At 46.0% G+C, this 16,911-nt stretch overlaps 1 protein-coding gene across 1 annotated transcript; it reads left to right on the top strand.

Annotated features, from left to right (window-relative positions):
* Window positions 1–1,086: 1,086 nt before the first annotated feature.
* On the top strand, window positions 1,087–15,916 carry LOC144123569 (uncharacterized). Its single transcript, XM_077656412.1, has 5 exons — window positions 1,087–2,065; window positions 2,152–2,229; window positions 2,347–2,490; window positions 2,613–2,935; window positions 15,329–15,916. The coding sequence occupies exons 1-5, from the start codon at window positions 1,981–1,983 to the stop codon at window positions 15,914–15,916; spliced, it is 1,218 nt and encodes a 405-aa protein (XP_077512538.1). The 5' UTR covers window positions 1,087–1,980.
* Window positions 15,917–16,911: the final 995 nt, after the last annotated feature.

The following is a 16,911-nucleotide window of genomic DNA, read 5'->3' as shown; positions in this document are numbered from 1 at the left end:
GGCGCAGAGAGCTTGGCGCGAGCATTTACTACCATAGTTCAGATGTAATGCAAGTATAATTTACTGCAGTTAGCAGTGACAGGAATAATGACGCATTGGCGTTTCGAGTAGGCGTATTCCTTTTGGCGCAGTTGTATCTAACGTGCATGTTGCATCACGTCCAGGTGCCGAGCGTGGGCGCAGTTCTGCCGCAACGTCAGCCTGGAGAAGAAGGCGCCGTCGCAGCTACGAGAACTCAGGATTTGCTCGAGGCACTTCGAACCATCTGTGCATCTGCCGTCAGGAAGGCTGCGACACGATGATTTGCCTACTCGAGCAAGCATTGTCGGTAATTTTTGTTATCAAACTTTTAAGGCATTCGCCGCTCTTGAAATGTCAGGTTTTGTGAAAAAATGAAAATTTTCCTTTTTGTCGTAACCGTAAACAGTCTAGCGTCTTTTGCAAAACGAATTATGTATCTGTGTTGTGGCTTTAAAAATTACAGTAAATTTTTACCTGCACCCTGCTAAGCGAAAACGAAAATGGAAGTATCGCTTTCACGTGAGCACATATAATTATATACATATCGTGTATATATATATATATATATATATATATATATATATATATATATATATATATATATATATATATATATATATATATATATATATATATATTCGTTTTACGTCTCTTGTATGCACTGTACACTGTATGTGAGGTTCGTGACAAATGTCCAACATAGCATAGAATTAGGTTTGTGCTTGTGGTAAGCTAATGGCACAAGCTTAGTAGGCGAAGGGTGCTCAAGCGAATTTCTAGGCACGGGTGCGGAGAAAGTACACTGACGGTGTGAATACTCTTGCCTGATATTTCCGGTAAAAAAAAAGGATAATGGAAGTGGGATATTCGGTAGTCTGGTATGGCAAAGGGCTCCGAAGGATCTTAACGTGAGTCTGTCAGTCTTCCGGTTCAGGCTTTTTGATGCCGCTAGCCACTTCAGCAACGGAAACCAGGCGACTCTACATGTTTTGCAGCAAGTGGGAGTTGAATCTTTCATATTCACCGTGAAACCTTGTCTCATGAACGGCCCCTGTCGTGTCCAGAGGGCATTCTCGTCCTTCCTTTGATAGCTCAAAAGAAGTGAGGGGGAAAAAAGGGTGAGCCTTCCTAAATGTTTGATGAATTTTAGTACTCCAGAACTTTGCTTTCTTGTATGCAGAGCTTCTTTTTTCATCTTCAGTCTTATCAGGATGCAATCTTATGCCGACTTGGGCAAGCTACGCTTGGTGAAAAGCTTCTCGAGATATTGTGTGCTCATGTGTTATGTATCAAAGCATGCACTGAACGATTATAGAAATGCACTAATAATTGTTTGTGTTGTTGCCTTTTACCTCAATATTCATGCTAGCGAAAGCCAATGTTTGTACAGGTTTTTATTTTTTGCGATAATTGCTTACGAATTCATTCTTGTTGCATCTCATTGCGTAGGCCATAGGCTGACCTGCATAAATCTGTAAACAATATGGGGCACATTACTTGATTTGCGAGCTATCGTTGTTTGTGTGATAGGCGAATTTCGCACTCTTCAAAGTAAAACATAGCATATGAAAATTGCAAATGATTTACTGGTGCTCCACAGCTGCTGATGACATCAAACTAATGTGCCTAACGATTAAGGGTGGTAAACAGAATTTTATTTCATTGGATAAGCATTTTTCTTTCTAGAGTGATGACAATGTGAACCGCATGCTGTGGAAGCTATAGTTCTTTGGAAATTATTTACTATAAAGGTACTGAATTCTCTTTTCTCTCCGCAATAATGTTGCCATTTCAGACACCTCAAGCGAATGCAGCAGCGACATGGACTGTTCACAATCTCTGAGCGAAACTTCGGCATCAGTGCGCCGGGCTGGAGAACCAGATGAGCAGGGTTGTATGCATAACTGACATAAATCTTTTGAAAATGATGACGACTGAAAGCTCATTGGACTGCTTCCTATGATAGCTGCTGTCTCCGGTGAACCTGTTTCCAAGGGGTACGTCCAGAGTCGGTCGTCCCAGTCGCTGCTACTCTTCCAAGAAGGTGATTGTTATTTCGTATCTGCTCGAACAGCCTGATGAGGTATGGCTCAGAAATATGCTACAATTCCTTGTCTGTGCGCTGTGCAGATGCAGATGGTGCCAGCCCTACTGGTTCTACTCTGAACCAAGCTTGTTCCCACGCCAGTGGCTTCATAATGGTTCAGTGTAAGTGTTAATTCCGCCTGTGGCGCTTAGTTATTATTTGTGCATTGTTGGGTTGCTGGCTTCCCTGTCAGAACTGTGCTATCACTATATTTTGTTCTTTATATTCTGTGGGCGCAGCTGACCACACATATGCAGGACCAAGCACTGAAGCAAGCGCTTCATCTCTGGAACCTGGCACGGCAGGGGTGGCCGCAACACTGTCAGCGAGTGCTGATCTGTCACCAGGAGCTCCGTTCAGCAGTTCGCCTCTTTCTTATGAAGGTTAGCAATTTTACAACGCTTTCGCAATATTGCGCACTTTTTGGTGCTACAGGACTACATGCAGCTATGACTAAACCCGACGTAGCAACTTATTGCTCTTCCGTCGACTCTGTACGTTGCAGGATCTTTCACCAGCCCCATCAATGAAAGGCGGCCACTGCAGAAACTTCGAGCCAAGCTCAGGCAGCTGCGTAACCGCAACAAGAGGCTGCAAGGACTGCTGCTTCAGTGGCGTCGCATGAAGACCACTGCTGAATTGGTAGATAGTCTGCGTGAGCATTTAACACCAGCTGTTGCTGCTTTTGTTGAAGCTCAGTTAAAGATGCACAATGTCAGCAGATTTGGCCGTCGATGGTGCAGCCAAAACAAAACCTTTGCTTTAGGTTTATACTTCCACAGACCAAAAGGTTCCAGATATTGCAGGAAACTCCTGAAACTTCCATCTGTTAGGTCACTGCAGCTGTGGCTTGCACGCGTACCATTGAGGGTTGGATTTTATCCTGAAGTTTTTGATTTGATCGAGAAACGGGCAGCGTCTTTTCCACGGCAAGACAGGGCTTGCACCATAATTTTTGATGAAATGCATGTTTCAAAGGAGCTGTCGTACAATCCAGTGCCGGACGGATTTGAAGGCCTTGAAGAGTACAGTGCAGCACAAGGTCCAAATCTTGCGAACAAGGCGCTTGTGTTCATGGCCAAAGGAATATGTACGCCGTGGAAGCAGCCTCTTGGCTACTTCTTTGCAGATAAGCCAGCGCCTGCAACTGTTCTGTATGACCTCCTCTTCAAATGCCACAAAATGTTGGTTGGAGCTGGATTGCAGCCTGTGGCTGTGGTTTGTGATCAGGGGAACCAAAATGTTTCTCTGTTTTCGAAACTTGTGACCCCTGAAAAGCCGTACTTAAGTGTGAATGGTGAACCGCTTTTCTTTTTGATCCACCGCATTTGCTCAAGTGCTTGCGCAATATGCTCTTCAAGCATGACTTCAGGGTAGGCAGTGACACAATTAAAAGCTCGTACATACGACAGGCTTATGAGAAGGATCGAGAAATGCAAATTCGGTCCATCCCAAAGTTGAGTGCCCGGCACTTTAATTTAACTTTTGCTTCGAAGATGTCTGTGAAACTCGCAGCACAGGTATTCAGCAATCATTGCGCTGCTGCATTGTGCACATTGGTAACATTCCAACAGTTGTCATCAGAGGCTATCCACACAGCCAGATTTGTTGAGAGGATCTATAGACTCTTTGACAGTCTAAATACTTCACAGAAGCGGGGAAAGTCTCCGTATGCATCTGCAATTTGTGCAGGATCTGTGCATGAAGAGTTTTTGGAAGAGTGTATTGCAGTTTTCGAAAACATCGAAGTTCTAGGCTGTGCGCGGCAGCCTCTTTGCATCCGTGGCTTCTGCCAAACTATGAGGGCTGTGCTGCTGTTATGGAACCACCTGGCCTCTCGCTATGGTTTGACATACCTCCTTACCAGGCTCCTGAACCAGGATGCACTTGAAAACACCTTTGCTATTGTTAGGTCGAAATCTGGATCGAACAGCAACTCGTCTTGCCGGCAGTTTCAAGCAGCATTTAGGCATCTTTTAGTTAGCAACCTTTTCAAACTGTCGGAAAGCAGCAACTGTGCTGAAGACATGTCTAGCCTTCTAGCCACTCTCCCAGTTTGTTTATCTAAGTCTGCTCCTTCTCTCTGTACAGCTGCCACATCTTTGCCTGTTGCAGTAGAAGTTTTGCCATATGATTATCAGACTCCAATACTAGAGAACAACATTGTCTATTTTGCTGGCTGGCTTGTCTACAAGTTTATGAATGATCACAGGTGTGTTACAGGGCCACATACGTGCGAGGTGAGGCTAGAAAATGCCGCCTTTGCCGATCAGAGCCAAGTTCTCTTGTACTTAAGTGTCAAAAATCCTGGAGAAGGTGACTTTGGGAGCCTGTCAGTTCCTACACCCTCGTTTGTAGCTTTCATCAATGCTTGCGAGCAGGCTTTTGTCGCATCTAGTTCCAATATTGTGGGAAAAGAACAAGTAGGGCATGATCTGTGCATGTTGCTTCATGCCAAGGTAGAAAAATCGCTGACTGTGTGTGGTGATGACGTTTATGATGGTTTGTTTGCCCTGTTCGTCAGGGTGAGGCTGCATTGGCTTGCACGCAGAAAAAATCTTGAACTGCACAGTCAAACTACTAAACGGAAAGCCAAGAAGCAAGCACTGAGGCTAAGCAAATGAAAAGGATGCAATTCCCGAGCTGTTGGCTGAATATTTTGTGAAGTTGCAGGCTATTATGCAGCCTGTGCAACAAATCAGCTTAGTCTGGTTTAACGGTTGCAAAGGGTTTTTTTCTGGTTCACAGCCTGGTTTTATTCTTTTATTTTTTACTTGTGTATTTTGATTTGCTAGGATGTGATGTGGTTGCTCACAGGGGCAATGGTTTAACAATGTAGCATCTTTCATCGTTCATTCCACTATGTCACTCTTTTAGGGTACTTTTATGCCATGTACAGACTGTTCAAGTGTCACCTATGTACTTGTGCAATATTGTCAGATAAAACGCCATACCGATAAAGCGAATGCCTCTGAAAGGAGACTTTCTAGGCAATGGATTAACCTAGTTTCCGTGGCGCTGGGATTAATTTTTCCACCTGCTCGCCCCCCCCCCCCCTGCAGTTCCGTGCTGGCAGGTATAATGAAATCAACCATTGTCATCATAACTACCACTCGGCACCACTGGCTACCAGGCCACCTTTTAGCAGGCTAGTTGCATCTCAGAGTTTTTAGTAGGATCTTTGTCAGCGCAACGAACAGAACAGCGCTGGACTTTTATCTGGCTATATTGTAGCGTACAGTACACTGATTACATGCTTTACTGCCCCGCGAATGTCCTTGCACTTCACTGTACGCTGTACTTCATGTGTACTTTTGTTGACGTAAAATTACTTCAAATTGACCCGGCTAACGACTAGAAGTACTCTGGAGATGGTACGCCGGCTCAATGTATGGTATTTGCTCCTACGTTGAGCACGTTTGAGGGTGCTAAAGCTGGCTTTAACATTGCCTTGCAGATGTAAACGCACCTGCTATATTCTTTCAGCTGAAGAAATTAAATGTGAAGAATAATCCCAGTGTGCTCTATGGTCTGTGTTGATGCGCCTACTTATGTCATGTTATGTTTGCTTCAATTGAAGCTGTCGTAGCATTGTTTTCTATACTTTTCAATTTCCTAACTGACAACGTTCGTGGCACTTCAGGGCTTTTTCCTATCTGCACTGTGACTATTGAGATGATTAGCCAACTTAAACAATACTGCTTGTGCTGCCTGTGACATGTATTTTTTGTTTGTGTGCCAAGGGTGTGCTTTGTGACTGTATTTGTTTGGTTGCTGCAATAAACAATGAATATGAAACTATGAAAACCATACTTGCCGTACACTCTATTGCGAACTGTGCACTTGAGCCAGTGCTTTGTGCATCATACCTTGCATCATACCTTGCTGTACTCAAAAGCTCTCAAAAGTACTAGCACCAGTATTTGCACTACGAATCATGCATGCTTCGCCAGTGTCTGGAAGTGTTGCTGCCTTTCTATGCTGCTCCTCCTTTACCAGTCACTTTCATTGCGTTCCCAATTGCACATTAACAAGGCCATAACTAGCAGGAACTCGAGCACATTTGACTGGCAAAGGTTGGGGCGCGCTGAAAGGCAGCAACCTTCGAGAGGTACGGGCTCGAAAACGCGGATTCCACAGAAAGACCGCTTATAATTCGCGCCAAAAGCATACGTATGCGTGACGTCATTCTACGTCACGTTTGCGTAGTTTGCCCCCAAAATCCAGGGGGCGCTGGAGTGCCCACGAGCCGCCATTTTTTGGACCAATGGGCGTCTATGGAGCCTTCGCTACCAGTGTACATCTACCTTGTCCTATATAGCAAACTGGCCGAGGTTGCGGGGCTCCTTTTGTAGCGTCCAGGCTCTGACGTATTGCAACGTAGGCGCAGCTCTGGTGCCGGGTTGAGGCGCAACCGTTGATGATAAAGCCGGTTATCTTGCAGGCTTCGCACGTGCGCTTATCTGTCACAGCCGATACCGCAGCTGCAGTAGAAGCAAAAAGCCTTTAGCAGCGGTTCTTTGCAGCTTCGCCGCTACTGCCAAGTGAAAGAGTGAAACGTGACAGCATGTCGCAGCGTTGCCGAGGAGTGCGCTAACGCCAACGCCCGTTCGGAGCGACGCCTGGTCCGTTGGACAATTTAAGGAAAGGACGCCTGTCTCGCATATCTAGGGGGACACCTGGACCGGGCTGTAAGGGAAGGAAATTGAAATGAATTTTTTTAAGGAAAGGAAATGACGCCGGTCTCACAATTCTCGCTGGACACTCGTACCGCGCCGTAAGGGAAGGAAAAGGAGGAGTGCGAGCAGGAGGATTTTCGCGGACGGCCAACGCCGCCGACGCCGACTTCGGCTTTTCTGCGACACGAGCTCCTTAACGCTGTCGCGTTTAAAAGCACAGTAGTGTGGGGCTCCGGAAAAATTTCGGCAATGGCGGATTTTGACCTACACTGACATCGTACACTCTAAGAAAAAAAGGAGTGGTCTTAGTCCTTTGAGGGGGTAAATCCACTGACGCTGTGGCGACCCCCTTTTGGTGTAACGTTACACCTTCGTCGGGGGACTAAGTGCGCACAGTGTAATGTTTAGGCTGTTATGGGGGTAATGTTATTCCGTCTGGCCAAGTGTAAGTATAACCCTTTGATGACTAACGGTTAGGCCATGAAAGTGTAAACATATGCTTCACTTTCTGGTGCATGTTTGCGCCCACTCGGAATAAGCTTATGCTCAATCCCAGGGCGCAAACTTATACTCGCAAGGACTACAGTTAATCCTGTCTAATGAGCTTACTACAACCCTCCTAAAGAGCAACTTTGCACCTTATCAATGGGCGTAACATTGCTCTGCAAGAGCATATGGGTTCATCTTTTAGGTGCACCTTTACGCCATGTTAGGAAGGGTAACGTAAGCGTAAGCTTACCCTCGCAGGGGCTATAGTTACCTAATGAGTTTTTTACAACGCTTCTATGGTGCAACTTTGCACCACGTCAGTGGGCATAACATTGCTCTGAAAGTGTGTATGTTTTGCTCTTTTAGGTGCATCCTTACGTCTCTTTTGGACGGGTAACGTTACCGTCCAGAAGAATGTATCCCATATTACAGTGTATTGTTACAACTTCTCGAATGTAAGGCACAGGCACGTTCGCTGTGATACTAGGCATCCATTGTTATTAAAGTAAGATCGTTTTTGGGCTTGTAAAGAAAACCACTTCACTTTGTAGGTGTCGGTAATGGTGCATCTACTTCAATGTATTACACACATCGAAACCAAACGCAGCATTACAATACACCTACAGAACAAAGCTGCTTGCTGAAAAGGCATGATATGCACCTCGCTGCCATCAAGTTCACAGATGTTTTTCTCTTCCACATTCCTGGTTATGTTCGTGTTAGTGCGATAAGTTTGTGGCGTGCCGTGCTGCACTTCAAAGTACAGTTTAGGACTCCAGTAATTACACACCAGTAGGCACGACAGGGTTTATTTTTTATTGAATTTAAAATGGCAGCATAACCCAGCAGTCTTCTGTCAACGTCATGATGGCATCCATTCTCCAAGCGAACCTGTGTGACAAAAAGAAATCCTTGAAACATGACGGGCAGTACACACATTTAACGCATAAATTGTAATTATGAAATCAAAATTTAATCTGCGACAATTTGGTCTGAAGCACGAAGGCATATGTGTGGTGTTTTCCAAGCGAGCATGCTGTACAGGCCAAGGAATAAGTAAAAGAATGAACAACACGAGCGCTGGATACCAAATCATGATACTGATTGAAGAACATGCATGCCCCACTAGCTAGACCGAACTAGAAGGCTCCTACATTTAGTGTGCAGTACACATATCTCACATGCAGTGGAAGTATAGAGCGCAGCTCCCACTTCCGTAAATGGCCTAGTTTTTTTTTTAAATTACAGCGTTCTTTCGGCGTTGATTGAAAGGGGCTCGATTCTGCAGCTGAAATCTGCAAGACATAAGAAACCGTACCGCAGTATATTTGACGCTTGTAAAATCATAAGCAGGGCGTCTTCACTCATCCCGTTGCTATCGTGCATGCAGTGGTGCTACCATTTAGTTAAGAGTCAGTGTATGACCATGGAACATTTTTTACAAACAAAAATGACCTGAAGTGAGCTCTTGTTCAGCTGTTGTCCAGTTATGCTTTTGGTGCTAGCAAAATTGTGGCTGAATTTTTGCCGCCTGCGCGCAACAAAAGCGTATGTGCACTGAGATAGTGCGTTTCTTTCTGCAACAACTTGCAATATTATATAAGTCAGCTTCTTCAAAAGGATGTCTTCCGACCAAAAGTACTCGTTTACAGACAGCAGTCTCGCATTTTCAGTAAAAGGTTGGACTCCCCTTAATCTATTTCGGGACCGACTAAACCATCTCCCCTTTCGTGGCAAGAACAGGAAGTGATAACGAATACTGTGGTAAATGTCTCGAACCCAGAGGACACACTCACATTCATCGAGCGAATGAAAACTCCGGATTGCCGCCCACTGCCTGCAGCAGAGTGTAGGCAGAAAAAGGAGGGATACCGTCCTTCGTCACAGAGCAGTGGGGAGTGGGTTGTTCCTTGTTCTGGCTAGGAGTGCGTGGGGGAGGGGGGAAGGGAAGGAAGTTAGCGCGACGGGGTTGTTTAGTAAAAAGTTTTAGAAAGTTTAGCGTGAGGTAGCTCACTACTTCCGGCGCACAGGAACAAAGGCCCATTCCCTTCTATTTCCTGCCTAGCCTCTACTGCAATGCTACCGAAGGTTGACTTCATGAGTACAATTGTACTCTTGATGGCTCTCTCCAGGCCACTTCGAAGTAAACTGGCGACATTCCTGAGTTTACTCAGAAGAGGGAAGTTCACTCTTTTCGTTTCCACAAAAAATGCGAGTGTCGTCCGAGAACGAGACCTTCTGGTTGGAAAACAAGCCTTGCGGAGAAGCTGACTTACACATTTCTGCAAATGGTCTATTTTGCAAGTAGTCAACTCTCGTGAGGATTAAGTGACTTGAAAAAGCGATAGAAAAACGTTTGCGGGGGAAGGTTAAGCAGGGCCATAGCAGCATGGAGCTAATGCTCGAGTTCGGGGGAAAAAAACAAGCCCTTTTTCTGCATTAAAAAGAAGAGAAAATCCTGACCGAGCCACTCAGCTGCGTCTGGAAAAAAGATGCCATGTGGCTTTGGGCCTCATCATAAAAAAAGGTTTGTACTCCAGTTTAATCAATCTTTAAACTTCAGCCACTCAGAGCAATCATCAAGGTTACGAAAGAAAGTAGGACTCACCCTCTGAAGCTCAAAGACCACATTAGCTGCACTCATGCTTGAGGTTGCATGCATTTTGCAACGTACACCCGCCGCCAAGAGTTCAAGAAAGGCGACTGTGTCGAAAACAGCCAATTGCTTCATATCTAAAACTTAATACTGGAGATACAAGGGTGCATTGCACAATTTGGACCATAACAATTAATATCTATTTTAAGATCCATGAACTGGCGAGGGCGAAATTGGGTTGTTTTACTAAAAGTGAACGTGAGCGTAATTGCCCACCACCAACCGCCCTCTACAAAATACAAGCAGATAAACATTAGACCGTACTTACCAGGACTGATATGGCGTCATCGCAAAGTTAGCCTGTTGGCAGGCTATCGAAACGCGTTATTCGCTCGGCGACTGCACACCGCAGGTACAGATAGCTAGACAGGCACTGTTCAGAGACGCGAAGTGCAAACTGCGCCCTGCGGCAGCTTCCAGTACTAGGCAGTGCCACGACAGGTAGCGCTGTATTCGCGGAAGGACGAATGAGCGAACCCACCCGTCCTCTGCACCCTTTCTTTCCCGCCCCTCACCCTTTCCTCCTTTTGCCGGCAGATTTTTTCTTTTCCTCTTTCCGTTCCCCGCACCGGATTCCGCGTGTCCCCCGCGTGCGCTTTCTTGGTGGAGGGATTTAGCATACCGGAGACGTACCACCGGTTTTAGGTACGCCTGTTGTGCACGTGCGGTGGCCCTTCCCGGCCGGGTGCTAGCTTCTGCGCATATGTAAAAAAATTCCTTGGTTAATTGTCGGCATAAAAACTCGCCTGTTTTCTTGACCGCTGAATACTGAAAAAAGTGTGCGGTAGGAAATATGCGGAATGTACATATGCTCTGCGCTTCTCGCCTCTAAAATGGCAGCCACTATGAAGGTGGTGCAAGTGTGCTTTAATATAAGTTATTTGAAATATTGCGTATAAGTTAGAAAATGAGCAAGTGCACGCACTTGTGCGGAAAAACCCTGTTTTTGGATTCTGTTCCTGCTAATTCTTACATGTACGACAAATTGCTACTACTATTGCTAGAAAGAAAACTAAAAGTTGACAAAGCTCCGTTATATAAAATTATTCAACACCTTACGGAAAATAAGTAACCGAGTACAATTGAAATGACTCCATCAGAAGTGTACAAGAATACCGGGGTGAATTACAGTCTCAGGAAAGTAACGTAACAATTACAGAAAACTAGGCTGTTACTCTTCCGTTACTTTCCTCCCAACATTTATAGTTCCATGACGCAAATTTAGACTGCAGTGAGCTGCAGCAGCTTGCTTGATGATTTGTTCTTTTAATAAACTGCACATCTCCAACCAAAAATTTTAATTTTAACCCAACGTTTCCAGGCTGACTCGGCTCCTTCATCAGGGGTGACTGAGGGCTGTAGCTAGCGTGTTTTAAGTATGGAGGGGAGGAGGGGGTCAAAGGAATGACAGCTGTGATGCGAAAGGCATGGTGGAGGGAGAGAGGGTGTTAAGGCTGTTTGTCACCTTGTCGCACTGTGGGGAGGCGGTCAATGGCCTTTTTTTTGTTGAGTTGAAGAGCGAAGTCCCTGGGCATATACTGGGGGCAGGTTTGCTTTTGTGCGGTTGATGTTGTTCGGGGTGGTTTGAATGTGCCAGGATTCCAGAAGGAGCCTTTTGTGGTAATTTGTTTCGGTTCCCAGGATGCGGGTTTCTTCGAAGTTGATTCTATGGTCGGAGTCCTCGGAATGTTCCAACCAAAAATTAAAATTTTTGTTTGGAGATGTGCAGTTTATTACAAGACTTCAAACCCAACCTGACAGGCAAATCTGTCAAAATGTTTAGTTTTCAATGATTTGTTCTACGCTGTTAATTTCCGAGGGCAATTGTTTTTCGAAGCTGCGGTCAAAAACGTTCCCACGTTTACTCGCGAAGCGATCAGCGGCTACACTGATCACTTTTAGAACACCTTTCGTCGATTTTGGGTGTAATGAGAGGTAAGCTGCGGCGCCATCTGACAAGACAGGGGGAGGGGGGGCTACAGAGCGGTCACGTGATACCTGTCGGGAGGAGAACTCCCATAGAAGACGGCGTTGACCCGGTTGTGGTGCGGACATGATCGTGCTTCTCGGCAACCGGTCTGTTGTCGCTCGGTCACAAAGAAAACTGCTTGCCGTCAGGAAAGCTGTACCTTTTTGTTCCAGCTTTTTTTTGAAAAAAGGAACTGATTACCTGTAATCAACTACAGAAAAAGTAATTTAATTGGCTGGAACTTTGCCGTTTGAAAAAAAAAGTAATAAATTAATCACAAAATTGCAAGAAAGTGCAGCTGAATACAAGTAATCAATTACGTGTAATGCGCTACGTACAACTCTGGTGCTAGATATCAAAATCAAGCAAATGTCAGCTTGTAGTTGTCACAGGAGAGCAAATCAAGCCAATGTATACTAAAAATACAGGTACTAGTTTACTCATATTTACGAAGCCTTAGGCAAACACACACATATATAATCGATATAATGTGCATGTAGAGATGCTCCACAAGATGTGGGACACAGATTTGTGCGCTGACCTGAACGTAGTGAAATTTGCTCAGTCAAAAAGCATACTTAAAGAAAAGTTTCACAACGCTCTGGCAGTGTTCACACGTGTGTCTAGGATTCACGCTCACTTGCGCTCGCATTAGCAAATCAGTCGAAAAGCTTCTAATGCGGGATCACTTCAAACCCTTGAGTGTACTCCTGTGAGCAGGAAGTCAGCGCTGTGCATAGACAGCAAGGACAGCACGGCGAGGGGTTAGCGTGGCTTCCAAGCTGCGCGTCCGCTGCTCTATCCCGCCTTCAGTTAGTCATCCGCCGGGTCACTGAACGTAGACCCTGTATGTAAGAGGGGACAAGTATTCCTAGGGAGTGTTAACATTGCCCCGCGTCTGAATCATGATTCAAGTAAGAGCTTTTTGCGCAGGAGCACAATAGCGCTCGGCGTCGTACATCGGCAAGACCAGGAGCTTCGCCGAAAGAATGAAGCAGCACAAAGCGGATTAAAAATCTGGAGAAGCGGACTCGCGACAAAAACTTTTTGGACTAATTGCTGCAGTGACACGTGGCCAAAGGCGCCTTCTTTCTTCCCTTTCCTGCCCAGCCCTTGCTACAGGAATTTGCGAGTGTCATGAGAAATGTGAGCTATAACAAAGTTTGAGCACTCTTATTGATTACACCATAATTATTTATGACAAGCACGTTTTCTGCTTTCTGTTTCTCTCTTGGCGTATAACATTCAAATTCATTTTCAAATTTAATGGAGAAATGAACAAAAAAAAATTAAATTGCCAGGGAGGAGGAGAAAACGTCAGAGGACCCAAGACTCCTTCCCACAAATCAGTAGGTTCACCTGCCTAAGCGTCCCTCAGCATTTCCCTATTTCTTTCTACTCCTTTGTAAAAGATTACCTTGGGCTCATCCCCAGCCCTGTTAACGGCAAGGCTGTCAAGGGCAAATTGCATTTGCATTATCACTCGTAACATAAAATGAAGTATTATGTAAACCACGAATGTCCTAGAGACGAGCGTGGGCTTATGGTGCAAGTGTAATCATGGCACTAAATCAGGGCCCGTCGATCTTGCCATTACGTGCAGCTGAGCGCGAGGAGGAAATATGCACTGCTTGAAACGGACACAGATTAAATGCGCATAGAACATGAGCGTTGGAGCTGATCGCCGCATCATGTCAAATTAAAGCATGGAATGTTTTTAGTGGTACTAGAAACAGTCTATATGGAAAAAAGATGTAAGCATTTGAATTCCGTTTTGAGCGTAGACTACTAAGCTTAATCTTTTTACTTGATGTATTTACCACACAAGAGAAATCGACCTTTACAGAAATTCTTTCCCGCTACTCTATGAAGTCGGCACGCGCATCGAGGCACTTAACTCAAAATTCTCCACGAGCGCCCCATCGCGGCATGCGGGCAAAGTATAATCACCCCGATGTTTTGGGGGCAAGAAAGGACGCGTAGTTATCAACACTGGTAGAGAGCGTAAGTAGGGTGTAAGTTTCCTAAAAGGGGGTAAGTGATTAGTAGCGTGCTTTTAACGGGTGCAAAGTTATTCCTAGGGTCCTCTAAAGGGGGTAAAAGTCCTTTTTACCCCTTTCTCACACCCTTTTTTCTTAGAGTGTACAGCACACACAACAAATAATTGGTTTTGTGTAAATCGCAGTAAATCTCTCACACGTCTTGGTGGACACCCCAACCGCCCTGTAAGCGAAGGGATAAAGGAGTGAAAGAAGAAAGGAAGAAAAAAATTGATGTTGACGTAGCCCTGCTAGGCCAGGATATACGTAGCGTAAGCGCGGCGACATCTGGTTCGGAAGAGTTAATATATGAAAGGCGCACATTCACTCATCATTATCATCATCATCCTGACTACACCCACTGCAGGGCAAAGGCCTTTCTAATGCCTCTCCAATTAACCCTGTCCTTTGCCAGCTGCGCCCACCCTGTGTCTGCAAACTTCCTAATCTCATCCGCCCACCTAAGCTTCTGCCGCCCACTGCTACGCTTGATTCTCTTGGAATCCACTCCGTTACCCTTAAGGACCAGCGGTTATTTTATCTTCGCAGTACATGCCCTGCCCAAGCCCATTTCTTTCTCTTGATTTCGACTAGGATGTCATTAACACGCGTTTGTGCCTTCACCCATTCGACCCGCTTCCGGTCTCTTAACGTTACACCTATCATTTTCCTTTCCATGGCGCGCTGTGCTGTCCTGAACTTAGGCTGAACTCTTTTCGTTAGCCTAAAAGTTTCTGCCCCGTAGGCGAGTACCAGTAGGATACAGCTGTTGTACATTTTTCTTTTGAGGGATATTGGTAACCTGCTATTCATGAACAGAGAGAACCTGCCATATGCGCTCCTCCCCGTTCGGCTACTTCGGATACTTTAACTATCTTATCCATATTGCAAATGACATTGCCCTCCTCGTCTCTTAACGCATACATCTGGTTTTTCCCTATGCCTAGTTTCCTCTTTACCGCTTTTAGGCTACCTCCGTTGTTTAGCGCATGCTCGATTCTCTCCATATTAAACTTCCTTATGTCGGATACCTTGCGCTTATTTATTTTGCGCCTTTATTCACGGTTAAACATCGAGCTGTCGTGGCTTCTGGCTGCCCTGCTAGACGGACGCAGAAATGACTAGCTCCGAGCGAGGTCTCGTATCTGCCTCTGTTGGCCGGGATGCATCGATTTTTGGACCACCACCTGGTTATCGCTTTCTGCTACCAACGCTGCTGCCTGACGAAGGCATGTGCTTGTGTGTTTTCTTGCATGGTGATACCTCCAAGCGTCCGTATTGAATAGAGGACTTTCGTCAACAGTTAGAAGACGCCGGCGTCCTTAAGGATATCAGTGGCATTGGTGCTTACCATATGAGGCACTTTCACTCGTAAGGTTCTGTACCCAGGAAGCGAAGGACGCTGTGCTTGCGGCCAGAGGCCTGAGTGTGAAAGGCGGCTACTGTGCTATTATTGACCCCTATCGAAAGGAGATCAAGGTCAAGATTCACTGGGTGCCATTTCACATACCCAGTGAGACCCCTCGGAGGGCTCTGAGCGAGTTTGGAGAAGTGGTGGAAATTAGGCATGAGGAATGGAATGTTCCAGGATTTGAATCAGCGGATTCGACAACACGTGTCGCTAGCATGGTGCTTAAAGCGGGGGTCACGGCGGAGGAGCTGCCGCATCTTTTCAAGTTTCACGGGGGCTCCGTTCATGTGGTTGTTCCTGGTAGGGCACCTGCTTATATCCGGTGTCGGAGACGCGGTCATATCCACGGCGACTGCCAGACGCCGCGCTGCACTAAGTGCCGCGCCTTTGGTCATGTCCGTGAGGACTGCATGCGCACGTACGCCAATGAGACAGGGGCCGCCTCAGAAGACTGTGACGATAAAGAGGACATCATGGACATGAGGAAGCTGAATCGACGGCCCCTGATGACCGTTGTAAGAAGAGCGCGTGTGGTGAACAAGGTAGCGTCTGTGACGGAAACATGAAAACATCGAGCGAGACGCCTAAAGAGCAAGTTGACGTGAGAAACTGGACGGACACGCCGTCGATGAGCGATCAGGCCTCTGCAATGAACGCCGAAATGGAGCCAGTCCATGATGACGGCATCACAAGACACATTCGGCCTCGCTAAGCGTGCCAAGTCGATGTTGCCACCTCCTTCTTAACATTCTATCGAGGTCAGGTTGCTACGCCTCGCCAGTGGCTCAGAGCCATTGGGGCCAAGGAGAAGTACATACTTGAGTCTCGGTCTTCGTCCGCGCTCCTGTACACAGCGCAAAGCGCGCGGATTAATCGCCCCTTCTTATGGGTAATGCGCGCGCCTGGTAAGCCATGGACCTGTATCTTGTTCGTGCTCACGATTCTCAGCATGGCTTGTCTTCCGTGAAATTTAAAATGCGGCACGTTAAACGTGCTTGGACTAGCAGCTAGGCGTAAACAATGTCAGCTTAGGCGTCTGTTGTATGAGAAAGACCTTGACATTCTTGCAGTACAAGAAACAAAGATAGAGAGTGGGAGCGCGACAGACGCTATGGTTGCGCAGTTCAAGTCGCGTTATAACGTGCGAGCTTGTCATGCAGTGGGGACATCAGAGGGCTGTGTTCTGTTAATGAAGAGCTGTCTTGGTATCGAGCAACAAGTAGGCGTGTGTTGCACGAGGGGCAGGATTGTGCTCTGTGATCTGTTGTACGGGGAGGAAAATTTGAGTCATCTGTGCGTATGCTCCTACAAAACCGCGGGAACGTCTTTTGTTCTTCCAGGAACTGTGTGCGTACATCGAATGCAATAGACTTATCTCTAGTGTATTTCATTTCATTTTTATTTACATTTCAAATGTGTTCTCAGTGCAGAAGACCGATCAGGCTCACCGGTTACCGAAAGCGAAAGGGCTGTTTTCTTGAAAGAAAACATTGAAAAGTATTCACTTCAAGGCGCAGCCCAGTTTGCAAAGGGAGGAATGAGAAGTCATTATACGCATTTC

This window comes from Amblyomma americanum, chromosome 1, assembly GCF_052857255.1.
Source record: "Amblyomma americanum isolate KBUSLIRL-KWMA chromosome 1, ASM5285725v1, whole genome shotgun sequence".
Classification (NCBI taxonomy): domain Eukaryota; kingdom Metazoa; phylum Arthropoda; class Arachnida; order Ixodida; family Ixodidae; genus Amblyomma; species Amblyomma americanum.
This window is presented reverse-complemented; position numbering and strand designations above follow the sequence as displayed.